This window comes from Amphibalanus amphitrite, unplaced genomic scaffold (assembly GCF_019059575.1).
Source record: "Amphibalanus amphitrite isolate SeventyFive unplaced genomic scaffold, NRLGWU_Aamphi_draft 000128F_arrow, whole genome shotgun sequence".
Lineage (NCBI taxonomy): Eukaryota > Metazoa > Arthropoda > Thecostraca > Balanomorpha > Balanidae > Amphibalanus > Amphibalanus amphitrite.
Window position 1 is genome coordinate 688,464 of NW_024881623.1, and position 14,136 is coordinate 702,599.

At 48.9% G+C, this 14,136-nt stretch overlaps 1 protein-coding gene across 1 annotated transcript in view; it reads right to left on the bottom strand.

The window, feature by feature from the left end:
- Positions 1–14,136, bottom strand: part of LOC122381845 (filamin-B-like) — a 46,594-nt gene that overhangs the window by 22,737 nt on the left and 9,721 nt on the right. The window contains exon 2 of the mRNA XM_043366547.1: positions 8,883–9,007. Within this exon, the coding sequence (XP_043222482.1) occupies positions 8,883–9,007 (125 nt within the window). The remainder of the gene's footprint in view (positions 1–8,882; positions 9,008–14,136) is intronic.

Consider the following 14,136-nt stretch of genomic DNA (forward strand, 5'->3'; position numbering starts at 1 on the left):
GCGATATGACCACTATGACTCAGTTCCGCCACAGCACCAGGTATGCCTAGAGACCGCTCAACTGCACTGCAGAGGGTGCGTTGTGTGGTCTCGGACCTATAGGTAACAAGAATAGATATAGCGTATCGAAGATGGGAGAGGCCGCCATGGGGAAATGCTCGCCCTCAAAAGCCAGGGACAACTTTTACTTTTTATGAAAATTAGCACTAACAGGTAAAGGTACAAACTGATTGAAAGTTTCTTTGCGTTTTATCCTAGACGATTCATAGCCACTTGAGAGAAATGGAAAGTTATAGACGGCGCTTGAAATGGTTCATACTTTTTTTTTTAAGTTGGACGGTGCGTCAGCAAACAGGCCTTACCGGAACAGATTGGTTCAAATACCTACTTCGTTCTGGATAGCTACACTATCAAGTACGAAAGACAATGCCCACTTCCGTAAATATTTGCATATGATATTGCCCGTTGAACTCCTGATGCTAAAACAAACTACGAAGATAGTTTATGCGGGCTCAATAACTTTTCGTAGATGTTCGGAGATCGCAACTTTCAAGAATATTGCATGCTGTATTATTGTTCATGCCAATCGACGATCGGCGATTGGCGAATAACGTCTATGGCGAGTTAAGTCTGAAGTGGGGAGTTGCAAGCGGCGACGCACTTGAAGATCATGATAGACCAAGTTGTCAACGAAATGAATGGCCGCAGCACTTAAACCTCTTTTCTAACACTTTTCAAGTGCCTGAAAATCAGCGATCAATCGCACATTTCTGGTGACCTGTCGATAAATTTCCCACACTCTCTCAGCTTCATCCTCCCGTCCTCTGCCGAGGTGTCGCTCCCACGCTCCCGGCTCTCTGCAATCGTCCCTCCCCCGTGAAGGAATTCTGAATGCTCGTCAGCAGGCAGCCCGGGGAAGTATGCTGCAGCGCTAAACCGGTTCTTTCCCTCCCCCTACCGCCACTGCACCGCCATGTTCATCGCCGCCCCCCGTTTGATTTCGCCGCGTCTGCCAACCTCCCCTCGCACGAAGCCAGCGCGTGGCCTCGCGGTGTCGGCGGTCGGCCCATCGCCGTTGACCCCTGGCCGTCGTGTCACCGGCACGAGCCTTCTCCTCTGCGACGTCCAGCTACAATGGGGCCTGCCGAGCGGCGGCGCATTGCCCAACAGGCCCAGTGACCCGCGTGACCTTGAGGGCCGCGGCTCGGCCGGCCGGCCGGCTCCGACCCCGCTCCAGTGACGTCACGGGCGGTGGGCGGCCGCCGACCGACCGGCCGGCTGTCTGTCGGGCGAATCGGTCCGCCCGGCGATCCGCCGAGCTCGGCTGAGCTCAGCACCGCACACTGGGCCAGCGGCCCGGAAAAGCGCTAGAAATTATTTATGATTGAATTGTTGATCTCAGTGACAAGCAAACATGCTAAAAAAGAAGTGCGGCTGCTTAACCCTCGCCGGGCCTATTGTCGGACCCCCCCCCCCCCTCGGCAGGACGAGGGGGGGGGGTTGGTACGACCCCTTTTCGCCGTTTCGCCCCTAATGGAGCTAGAGCCTCGCGGAAAAAACAAGCGTGTGCGCCGTTGTAAGACGGAACGATTGATACCCGATTTTAAGGTCCCACGCCAACTGGTAACCTCTGAGGTCAAGTCAAAAAGCTCGAGGTAGGGTTTGGTTTTTGGCAAATAATTTCGCAAAAAATGGCCGCAGAGCAGCGATTTTGGCACCGTCGTGTTCGCCTGGCTCAGGCGCGTCGAATGATATGCTTTTTGTTCGGGTAAGGTCAACTTAAGGTGTTGACCTCGAGTTAAGGTTAGGTCAGAGCCCATCAGGCCACGAACTTATCGAAGGAGGTCGTATCGCATATCATTCGATTCGGGAGGTCTTCCCGAGTCCATTGGTGGCTTTCCCGAGTCGCTGGCTCAATTTGATTACGAGTTATTGACGAGAAACCCCTGTGACGTCATAAATGACGTCACGGAAGGTCAAAAATGCAAAACTAAAGCATCGGATCTTGTAAGGAGTGCATGAAATCACGATTCCGTGTGCTTGAGATAGTTTGAGATCATTCCATGCGCAAAAACAACAGTTTTCTTATTTCCCCATTTACTTTTAATGGTGAGGTCACGTGACCTCAAAGAGCAGCAGGCATTGGCAAAAACTGTGAGTATGGCATGAGAGATAGATGATTAGTGGTTTGTATGGCACGGCCATTTTTAGCGGCTCGAAATAACATTTCTCAAAAAGTCTAACTAAAGAGCAATTTGTTGTTGATTGTCACTGACTTGTGTTTGGGGGTTAGTACTGACTGAATTATTGACTTTGGCCCAAAAATTTTGACAGCATTGTGTGCGTTGATCAATTCTGAGCTCAGGGACATATATTTTATTAAGATTATAAGCATTCGTTTTTCATAAATTTCAGCGCTTTTAAGAGCGCCGGGCCTTCAGTAGAGCGGCGAGGTGACAATTGCCCCTACATCATGTGGTTTACTGGCGCATATCTCGAAAAGTAGCAGGGAAAAGCAGCAAAGCACCTACAGGGTGGGGCAGAAAGATTTACCTCTTGATTTTCTTAAATATTTCGGCCCTGAACAAAGATATCAAATTGATTTCTGGCACATATATGCAGTAGCATGTACACTTCTCAGCGACGGCATTATGGCTCAATATGGTCACCTTGTCCTTCACCACTGCCTCGAAACGTTCTTCTGCGGAGGGGCACGAGCGCCGCATGGTGTCCCCGCCAAGATTCGACGGTGCCGTCTCAAGGGCCAGCTTCAGGGCGGCGATTCTGCTGTGTGCTGCTGCGCACACCCTCCTCTCCAAGATGGTCCAGATTGCGAAGTCCATCGGGTTCAGGTCTGGACTTGATGATGGCCGAATGTCTGTGTCCCAGAACCCAGGCATGTGGGTCTTCCACCACGGTTGAGCGATGTTGGCCGTTTGCGGCGGCGCACCGTCCTGGACGAAGACGTATCCGTCTCGGAACGACTGAGTGACCCAAGGCAAAACATGTTCCTCCAGCAGATGGTTTTAAACCTGTACATTAACTTTCACAGCCTCCTTGATGAAGACCAAGGATCCTTTTGAGCCGTCGGATGCGACGGCAGCCCAAACCAAGACACCAGCAGGCTTCTGGCGACGAAAAATGGTGCGAATAGCAGGATCAATGCTGGATGAACCATCTGCCAAAAAATTGACGTTTTGGGAGTGTCTCTGGGGCTCAAGCATGAACATGTTGTCATTGGACCAGAAGAATGCCTTGTTACCGGCGCTCCTGATTTCCTCCAATGTTTTTTGGGTCCTGTGTAGCCGCTTTTCCCTGGATGCCGCCGAAATTAGGTGCCGATGTTCCATCCTGTATGAAATAAAGCCCAAGCCGTCGTTTATGATTCTCTTGGCGGTTCTGGGCGAAACACCGAGCTCCCTTGGCAGTTTGCGCATGCTTCGCCTAGAACTTGAAACACCTTCTTGTGCACGATATTAACCAGCTTTTTGAAGCAGATATCCCTTATTTTGCCTGGCATGGACTTCGTCGACACCAACCCTGCCTTTTTAAGTCATTTATTTACACTGCAAACAGTTTTTACGGCAACACCGAGCTGTTTGGCAACGCTTCAGGAGCTATGGCCAACCTACTTTAGCGACGCAATTTGGGCTCTCTTAGTCAGCTTCGCCATAGCTCACCAACAAATATTACGAAATGCAAAAACGATCTTAATGTTGATAAATGAGTCAGTTGGGAAGCAGCATGCAAAATTTTATCAAAATCCGTTCAAAACTTTTTGAGTTATGGACTGAAAACAAACAGGTAAATCTTTCTGCCCCACCCTGTATATGAAACGAAAGATGAGTAATCAGAGGCTAATATAAGATGTTCATTTTCAGCCGCTCGAAATAACGTTTTTATAAAAGTCTATTTAAAAATTTAGATATTATTTTTATTTAGGTCTTGCAGCTGCTTGCAAAAAGCTAACTTATCTTGCAGAAAAGCGATGCAATATGTAAGAATGTTGCTGGCACAGTGAACAACAGTGCCCTGAACTAGTCTGACAGAAAATTTCGTTCAAAACAACGATTGGCCAACTAATAAATTACCACTAAAGATCATCATTAGAATCGGTAAATGTAGTGGCCACTAGAGAGTCTAAATTGTCTTGTGTTTGGTGACAACTGACGACCTGAATTTTGACCTTAGGGGAAAACTGGCATCGGAATCGTATTCTTCGATCAATTTGGGATTTAATGATACATATTTTGTTCATATTGCGGCCAGTCAGTTTGGAGGAATTTCTAGCGCTTTTCCGGGCTGCCGGCCTACAGTGCACCGGTAGCTGCAGCTGCGACAGAGCTGAGCTTCAGTCGGCTGCTCAGTGCTCACAGCGTGAGCTTACTCTGTTGACTGGTCAAAGTTTTAACCGGGTAGAGGAGAGAAGGAGGGAGAGAGGGACTGGTAACACAAAGGTCCACCTCGTGATGATGTCATTAATCACAGCTGGATTATCGGCAATAACTGTTGGGTCATTAACGCCGCCGTGTGCCGATGAGATATGACCGGGAGAGATAATGAAAAACCGATACCTACAATGATAATGAAGCGATAGGAAGGGTAAGACATGTTGAAAATAGCTAAGCTTGACCGATCCTGATAAACGTTATTCACTTTACATCTGTGTACGACATAACATGCCGCAGAGTTCCTCATTTTACGATGTTTTCCGCTCTGGAGGACACGCGCTTCGTCCGTGTGTGTACGTGTTATGGCACCGTGACACAGTATGAAAGCGCCTGAATGCGAGTTTGCGTGCCGTGTGGTAAGCCCATGCTGTAAAGCAGGTAAAACCCGGCATCCGCGCAGCTCTATTTAAACGTACACACAAATGACAGGCCTGGCAGGCCTGCGACAACTCACTGATCGTTACTACAGGGTGTAACGAAATTATCCGGACATCTTTCTTCGCGCTGTAATTAAGAAGCAAGACAATCTGATATTTTCTCTTTTGAATTATTATATAGCCACCTTTCATAAGAGCGCAGGTACAAATTTCTGGAGCATTCCAGCCACTGGGTTTTCCAGCACAGAGGGTTTCATGTAGAGCAGCGCCTTGCTAGCCTGTGCCCACAGTTGGGCGGCGCTGGTGGCGGGTGTCCCTTCATTCATCTCCTGCTGGACAATAGTCCATAAGATATCGATGGAATTGAGATGGGAACTATTTCCAAGCCATAGCCCATTAGCCCAGAAGAAAAATAGGTCCTCTCGGCATCGCTTCTCATTCTGCTAGGGGACTTGAAGGTGGTGCGCCGCCCCGGATGAAGACTGCGCGGCTTGAATCAGGCATCAGTACGCGTTCAGAAACAGAGCCCTCCTGCGCCGTCTGGTTGAGTGGCTCCAACCAATCGCTAGCCAGGATGTTGCGCCGGTAATACTCGTCACTGATGTGGTTTTCTGTGGCGTCATGAACAGCTTGAATATTGCACAGCAGCTGAACATGCTCCAGGTCTGGATTTTGACCGGATGCTTGACGCCGGCGACGGCCGGCATGTTCGAGCTGCTGGCAGCCCACACATGACCAATTTGACGGTTCAACGGACATCGCAGCTCGAACAGCTTCCCATCCGACCAGACCATCTCATTCATGTCTTCCTTCGACCAGTGGTCACGCCTTGGCCTGAGGCCAAAGGTGGTGGACTGGTTGTTTTCCCGTCAATTTCATCATCTTTTTCAGTTTGAAGGGCAGTAAAACCAAGTTAAAGAGCGGGTAACGGTGAATTATGATGTGGGACCTCTTATTATCTGCCTTGGTAAGAATTCGAGTCAGTTTGCGGATTAATTGGTGCCGTTTCCTTGTCGCTATCTTGACAACTCTCCTCACCACTTGGCAAAGGGCGCCTTCTGCGATCGAGGCCGGGCTGAGTCTGCCACCAAGTCCCAGCTTATTACGCCTGAGGCAGATGTGCTACTGGCTGCTGCTGATGTCCAGCTGCTGACAGACCAGCTTCTGGCTCATGCCACCATGCCACCAACACGTAGCCTTACTACGAAACGAGAGACTGTACTCCCTTCTCTCCTTTGCCTTAAACGAAAACTATCAAATGAACCCGTCGGCGACTCGACTCTTACTCAGAACAAGAGTCATTTCGCAAGGTCAGGTCACTGCTGGTTGAGAGCAGATACCAGAGGTATGCATTCATCCAATTTTCCAGCTTCTAACATTAAAAAAGAAACTTTGCGAGCAGATATGGCGAAAAAATAGATGTCCGGATAATTTCGTTACACCCTGTACATCTTCTTCGCGTCAAGTCGTTAAGCGGTTTGTGTCGGTTTCGTCCTTCGCAACGTAACAGATGGATGGCTAATGACAATATTTCAAAATGGGTGGTATGTATGTAGAAGTAAAGAGGCAAAAAGCTAGCATAATTGGCATTCACATAATGTTCCATGCCTGGTCACTTGTTTTTAGTCGGAGGATGCGCACCTTTTTGACACTAAGCGACGAGGCCGCGTCGGTAAATAAAACTATTATACCTACAGGTGCTCGTTGCATGGTGAATTAAGTGCCAGTGATTTGTGCTTGACGTAAAAAGGTGAATATAATTGAATCTAGGAGGCGCAATTTTAATCATAAGCCTACGACATCCCGCCCAAATGAGAAACCTGCGGTGGTTGGCAAGACAGTAGCTTGTATTAGCCCACAAAGCTCCTCGCTTAAAGGTAGTGTGCCAGCTTTCTTGGACCGTATGGAGTTAATGGCCCAGATAAGGAGAACCGGATTTTTAGAACTTATCCATACCTTCAAAACTCATGGAAACGTCTTAAATTCTTCAAATTTTGAGTACCCCAGTGCGAAATTCGCCCCGACGGGTTGTCGGTCGTACCCCAACCACATTTCACACCACTATGAACAATAAATGCACACACTGAAATCGCTATTACCGATATGCTCATCCAATCAAGTTTCGATAAACCCGTTCATCATCAGCTCCTGCGGTTTCGAACACGCCTGTTAGTTGGCTTCTGATGCTCGTCGAGGTCGGAATTTCCAAATACGCGTGGTGCGTCGGGCCGCGCGCTCTGACTTCGGCCAAGAAAAATGCGTCAGCTGATCATTGTCATTTCTGCCACTTACGTGTGGTGAAATGGGGTCATAACTTATAAGACGGCTTTTACATATCAATTATTTTACATAAAATCATATTTCAAACCATAAATAATGTTCGACAGCCAAATAAAAGAAACAATACCAATACGGGCTTACAGTTTAAGGCTCGACATTGTGTTGTCTACGATTAGACAGCTGATAACTCATTCCCGTACGTCGTATGGTCGTAACACTATAATGACCTTTGCTTATTGTCACAAGTGCGCCGCATTCGCGATTGTTGCCCGACGCCTGTTTGCAGGTGAGCCCACTACAGTTGTTATACATATCTAAAAACCGATAAACTTTTAGGCGAAAAAGGCACTATTCCAGGCCCATTTTCGATTTTTTTTGCGATATTAGGTAAAAACAGAAGCTTCTTATCCTAGGAAAAATAAAATGGGAAATCTTTCAAAGGTGGCACACTACCTTTAACGTTGCTTGCAAAAGAAGGGTGAATGGGATTCAGGGCGATCTCTCCGTGGAAGCATAAGTCCCACGGCCCTCTTATGACGAAGAGTCCCTGACGGCTGGTACGACAGTGTTGTATCGACGCCATTAACTATGGAGAAGTGCCACCCACTACGTGCCTGGCAAGCTAACCAAACAGCCGCAGCTAGCGCCTCGGTGTGGCCGCTTCTTGCGCCGGCCGGGAGTGTTGTCCGACCTTTTTCCAGCCGTGGCCGGGCTCGAGCTCCGGCTCCGGCTCCGGCTGAGGCTCCGGCTCCGGTCCGCCATCAGCCGACTCACGGGCCTGTTTTGCCGGTCGGGGATAGCAGCAGTGCACTCTTCTCTAACGACCGGCTTGCGCAGGTATGCAGCCGGTCGGCCGGCGCCGCCGACACGGGGTCACAGCCGGCACAGAGAGGTCACAGCGAACACCGCTGCAGAAATCCCGGGGAAAAACGGATGCGCCTGGAGCTGCACCCGGACGCAGAAGGCATAAATAGGTGATTGATAAGTTGACTAAAGCTTCGGTAACAGCAACGGAACTGTCATCCGCGGTGAAACTGAAGTCTTGCTGAACTGAAGTATTTCGCGTATTGATTGTCGGCATCTGTAACTCCTGAATAATTTCGGAACAATGTTGCTAAGGCAACGCTGCCTATGCGGTTTATATAACAAGTTGGTCAGTGTATTTCTTCATCAAGACAACAGAGGAGATGCAGTGTATGAACAGAGCCGTGTTGTTTATTGGCCAGCATGATACCGTCTTAGTATCCGATTATTCGGAAAACTGATCGTGTCATGTGAAACCATTAATTACCGCCGACGGCGAATGCCCCGAGGGTGTCGGGTCGAGATGAAATGCGAGATGGCCACCTGATGGATCAGGGCCGTCGGGAGATGGTCCGGGCAGATACGGAGCAGGGTAGAGCGTGGGGAGAGGGAGAGGGGAGGACACAGAGAGAGAGAGAGCGCTGCTGAGTGATGGGGGCCCAAAGTTATCGTCCCAGCACGCACGGTCCGCCCAGTCGCCGTAGGTACGGCCTGTGTTTACCTCAGAGCTGCTGCTCCGTATTCTAAAGCCGCGCGAAGGTGAAACCGCCGTCCCAGAATAACGTACACAAGGCCTGCGTATTTTGGCTCAGATAGTCGAAAATGGGTCCAGGAGATAATAGTTTATGGGAGTATGTGATTACTGATTTTAAGTCTGATATTATCATTTCATTTTTGAATGATACCGTCCTTTATTTGTTCGATCCTCCGGCTTTGAACTGCAAAGAAGATTGCCGATGCATTGGCTCACCTGCAGCCAGGAGAGCATGAGCTTCTTGGGCGGGAACTTGGACTGGCCGATCTGGTACTTCATGATGAGACTCCAGATGAGGCCCAGGATCAGCTTCTGGTTTCCGTTTACTATGTCCACGTTTCCTGGAAAGCAGCACAGCAAAAGTGAGCATGATGCAGAAGAATCTTATCCAATGTCGTGCATGGAACAGCACTTCGCCTAAATCACAGAAATACCAACACGTGAACCACAGGGTAATGACTAATGATAACCCAACACCGTGAGCCCCATTCCCATTCCGGACGAGAGTTGGATCAACGGCCAGCCCCCATTCCCTGCATTCCTCCGCCCGCCGCGCCGGCGGCAGAGGTGGCCCTGTCACGAGGTAGCGGCCGTTTGACATTGCCCGCACGTCCCCGCGATGGCGACATAGCCTCCTCAGCTGGGGTGAGGTCATCACTACTGGCGATCAAGCAGTCACGAAGGACGGGATGTTTGCAGTTTATATAACTGTGTCAACGAATCATTTTGTCCATTTTTACATCCTTGTTCTTTCTTACATGTCCATTGTTAAAGTAGGTACTCGTAACAGGTTATGCAATTATCGCTAAATAAAGAAACGTTATTTTACATGTAAAATACCGTGTATGTATATTATACGTCAGATTGCTGACTTCACGCGTAGGTATGACAGACACCTCCAGCGCATAGAATGTCTGCAGAATTGGCCCCATGTGGTGCACGCACTAGCCCATTTGTTATCGAATGCACGGCCGAGTGAAGGAGCCGGCCGTAATTACGGGTGATGAAACACGTTTAGGTAATGAATCGTCCAGCTAAAGACTGGCCGTCGTTCTTGCTCAACATGTTCATTATATGACGGTGAAGACATGGAACGCTGGAAAGATCCGAGGGCGGCAGAGTACGAAGTGTGGTTACGACTCGAGTCACCAAACATCTACCCGATGATGTATCAACCGAGTTATGATTGTCAATTGCGCTTGATACCTTCAGCTAAAGTAAACTAAGAATGTTACGAATAGGCAATTCAAATGTCACGCATCTTCGGGAATTGGAATTACATAGATAAGAAAGACATTTCCTTTTGACGCGTATTGTTACCAATTCGAATTACGAAATCATTTGATAACAAGCGGATATAAAGCAGTTACGTCATCCGAATAAACAGCCATTAGTGGTTAATTAGACAGATGCATTCATTGGGCAAATTACTCAATTTGTGGCCTAAAGGTCAGACCAAGCAGACGGGGAACACGTCAAAGTTAATAAGGTGCAATTACCTCCTCCAAATGTTACATCAGAACCAAACCTACAACTAGAGGTGAGGCAATACATCATTGTGAATGGACGAGCCAACACGACTCAAGAATCGCAGCCGTCACCATACGTTTAAACTGAACCAGTGTGGCCATTGTGCTCACGATACGGTGTCGGAACGCCAATGACTGTGCTCTTCTACAGACATACGAGCCGAGTAAAGTGAGATTTACCTCGCACCATGTGCTCGCAGGTCACGTGACCTGACATTGCATGGCGTGATGATTTCCGATCGGGAGTGGTGGCATTTATGCCAATCCCCGGAAATGGGACCGAGACATGCAACAATGGTGGTCAGATGTGGTTCACCCTGCGCAGTCGCGGCCTTTATCTGATTCAAAGTTGAAATAACGTGAAACCTACAGGAAGGAACTCTTGTCATTCTTCAGTCACACGTTACAACTTACAAGGGAACGAAACCGCTCGATGGCAAATATCACACAACTAACACGCAAAAAAAAAATAGTCAAGATTGCCATACTAACAGAAATGCGAAGCAGAACCGAACACGGGTGGAGAATTAAGGGTTTTGGGGGTGCTCGAGCGACGAGAACCCCCTGAAATTCAAAGGTCACCATATAATAGTCCTTCAACGGTTGCTCGAATTACGTCTGAGACACAAACTGCTTTGCGTGAATCGCGAGAAGAGTAAGGCTGTTGGGAAAGCGTGCTTATGTATATGCGCTTTTCTACGCAAAAATTCGACGCTTCCATTTATCAGGTGCTGAAAAGCACCCCCTGCGATTATGACAATTCTCCGACCCTGGAACTGAACAAACGAACTGAATCAGTTCCTATGGAGAACATCTAAAGGGGTCAGACAAGGAACCAGCGTGGCGGTGCTTACCAAGTGAAAAAAAAACTTCTTAACGAAAATAACCACAGTTACCGTCATGCTGGATGATCCAGTTCAACCCGGCAGTCGGGTCTGCAGACAAGATGGTCGGTGACCTCCCGTGAGACACGGGCCATGCTACCGTCACATTGGCTGAGCACCGGAAGGGATATACAGTGTGTGCTGACCGTCACGTTAGACGGTTTACTGGCCGACGGCATGGACCGTTGCAGTGTGGTGACTCCGGGCCGTAGAAAAATGGTAGTCTATAGGGTGAACGGTGATTGATAATGCGGTATTTGATGATTGACTACAGCGGAATGTTTTTTGAGCAGATACAGTGATATGCGTTACCCACCATTGCGAGCAAATAAAATGAACAATGAAATCAGCAACAATATCTTGATTTGCGGAGGACAATGGTCTAGGAAATAAACCCCAGATGTTTTCATCAAATTCGCCAGAAGGCCTTTCACGACCTGCACGTTCCAATACGCACCATTACCAATACCTTATCACCCGCGATACGCAAGCAGAAGAGCTGAATGTCCAGCCTGAATACCGACCACGCGTTCACCCTTCGCACGTCGACAGCTTTTCCATAATGTCACCCAACCTTAGCGGCCTGTCATCACACGGTCACCGGGCACTGCTGAACGCCCAGTCACGGTCACGAAACACAACTCACGAGTCACGAGTCACCAGGGGCGGCTCTGCGGCACCGCTGCGGTTCGCAGAAGACTCTATGGGAAATGGAAGTGGCGCGGCCCTGTGACGAAATTGCACAGGAAGTGTGACACGCATCACCAGTCATGGGCATCGTCGCTCGGATTCTTCCCTCAGCGGAGACAACTGTCTACAAAGCGACAAGCGGCAAAGTCGTTATGCTAATGCTGCACGTTAAGCTAACTGTTCTTTAATGAGTTACACATTGCTATGCAACTGGTCATCATTCACTAATCACTAGCAGAGCCTACTCGAAAAGTGTAGGACTAGGTAACTGGTTTACTACTAAAAGATTAAAGAAACTCAAAATGATTGCTTAAGTCGGCAGTACATACCTATATATAGACGTTCAACATAGTATGAGAGCTCTCGACTATAATATCCATATGTCCAATACACCTCAGGGTGTCCGGAAAAAGATGGCATGTACATTATAACACCAATGATGACACTGCTATATAGGAAAAGTCTGTCCAAATTTATGACACATTTGATTTCCTCAGGGTGTTCTCAGGGTGTCCGGAAAAAAATGTATGTGCATTAACACTAACGATCATGACACTGCTATATTAGGAAAAGTCTGTCCAAATTTATGACACATTTAAAAGAACCTCGTTGACCTTTGCCGATTTGTCATGCCCAAAGTTAACAGTTCAACAGCCGGATCGGATGAAATGTCACGTTCCAAACACAGATAAGGACATCTGGCTGACATCTGTCACCGTCCGGACTCAGACTACAGCTTTACTGGTCTGATGTATCACGGGTGCAGCTGGTGATATATGATTTCATGATATTCACAGGCCACAGCAGCCATCTAGAGTTTGCTCATATCCGTGCACCAGCTGATTCCACCACATTCCTAGACCAGACAGCTGGCGCAGCTGGTCGCCCGTAATCGTCTGTACAGGAACAGATCCACAATCTGTGCGTTGGCGTCGGCAGCGGCCGGCGGTAGCTCGAAGGCGGGTCCAAGGCTGGTCTCCACCGCCTCTGCCGAATGACCTTCCCTCACACACTCACGCACGCACCCCGCCCGACGGCACCCGGCCGCCGCGGCTGCAGCGAGCGCGCCACATTCGCCGCTAAGCTGCAGCCAGCGCGCCGGGTTCGCCACCACGGCGCTGCAGCCGCCGTTCCTGTCCCGGTCAGAAATGGCGGAACCGCCGCTGCCGCCGCCGGCCGCCCCGTGCCGCCCGCTCCTTATTTGGCGGCCACTCACGTGCCAAAGTGAAAAGGGCACTTGGCGCCAGAAGTGGTTCGCAGTACGGAGCATGGCACGCCAGAGGTTGAATGAGAGAGTAGTTATGCAAGATCTGCTGCGTGTTGACTTTCTAGCAGCTTGTGGGCACGTCTTTGCGAACGGCCTTGCCCTTCTTGATGGAATACATTGGATGATAAGATCAGGAGAGGCAGACGCTGAGCTCTCCCTGGAAAGTGGAACATTTACATTTCGATTTGATTATTAAATAATCAAACTTGTTCTTGGCATGGATGAACTAAACACAACTGCACTTGCGGCAGCTAGCTCTTGCATAACACAATGTTTTTTTAAAGATAATCAGCTCCAAAATGGCTGACAGTGCCATAAAGACAATGTGCAAACTTGTATTAGCGCCTTACGGCATGCTTATTTTATATTTTGGCGTTGCGGAGAGCACATTCACGTGCATGATATAACGAGACTATTCTTTCCTCAACCATAGCGGTCAAATTCACAGCTGGAAGTCACGGCTCTTGTCGGAGACTCGCGAACGTGACCGCCAATAACAGCGTGCAACAGCCACATGCCTTCAAACAGGATATGACGGTTTTATAACCAAACACACACCATCCGGTCTATAGCGCAACGCTTGGCATGATATCGTATCTCTGCTGATATTTAATGGTTGTCCAAGTTAAATAAAGAAAAGCAACTACCTAAGCGGGCACGTATTTCACATCTGCAAGAACATATTTGATAGCAGAAGAAAGGCGTCTAAGTGCCCTATGCAAAGTCCTTGATTAAGGTAATTGTTGTTCCCACAACGATCATTCATTCAAATCTGGTAATATGTGATCGATCCGTGGCCCTTGTTCCTCCGGCCTCCATCACCGCATACACCGTCAATTCAGCGTAAACAGGCGTCATCAAACGCAAACGATCCTCACGCACTTTAACCATCATCACATTCATTCACCGCTATAGCGCCATCCGCCCAGTAGCGTGCGTGTGTCTGCCGCACGTGCCTGTGCCCCCCCCCCCCCCCCACACACACACCGTTGACACAGTCCCCCCCTGCACCCCACGCCCACCGCTCCTCGCGCCTCCCGTAAAGCGTTCGCCGCCGCTTTCCATTGTTGTGTTTGGCGGCGGCTGTTGCGTCACCGGAC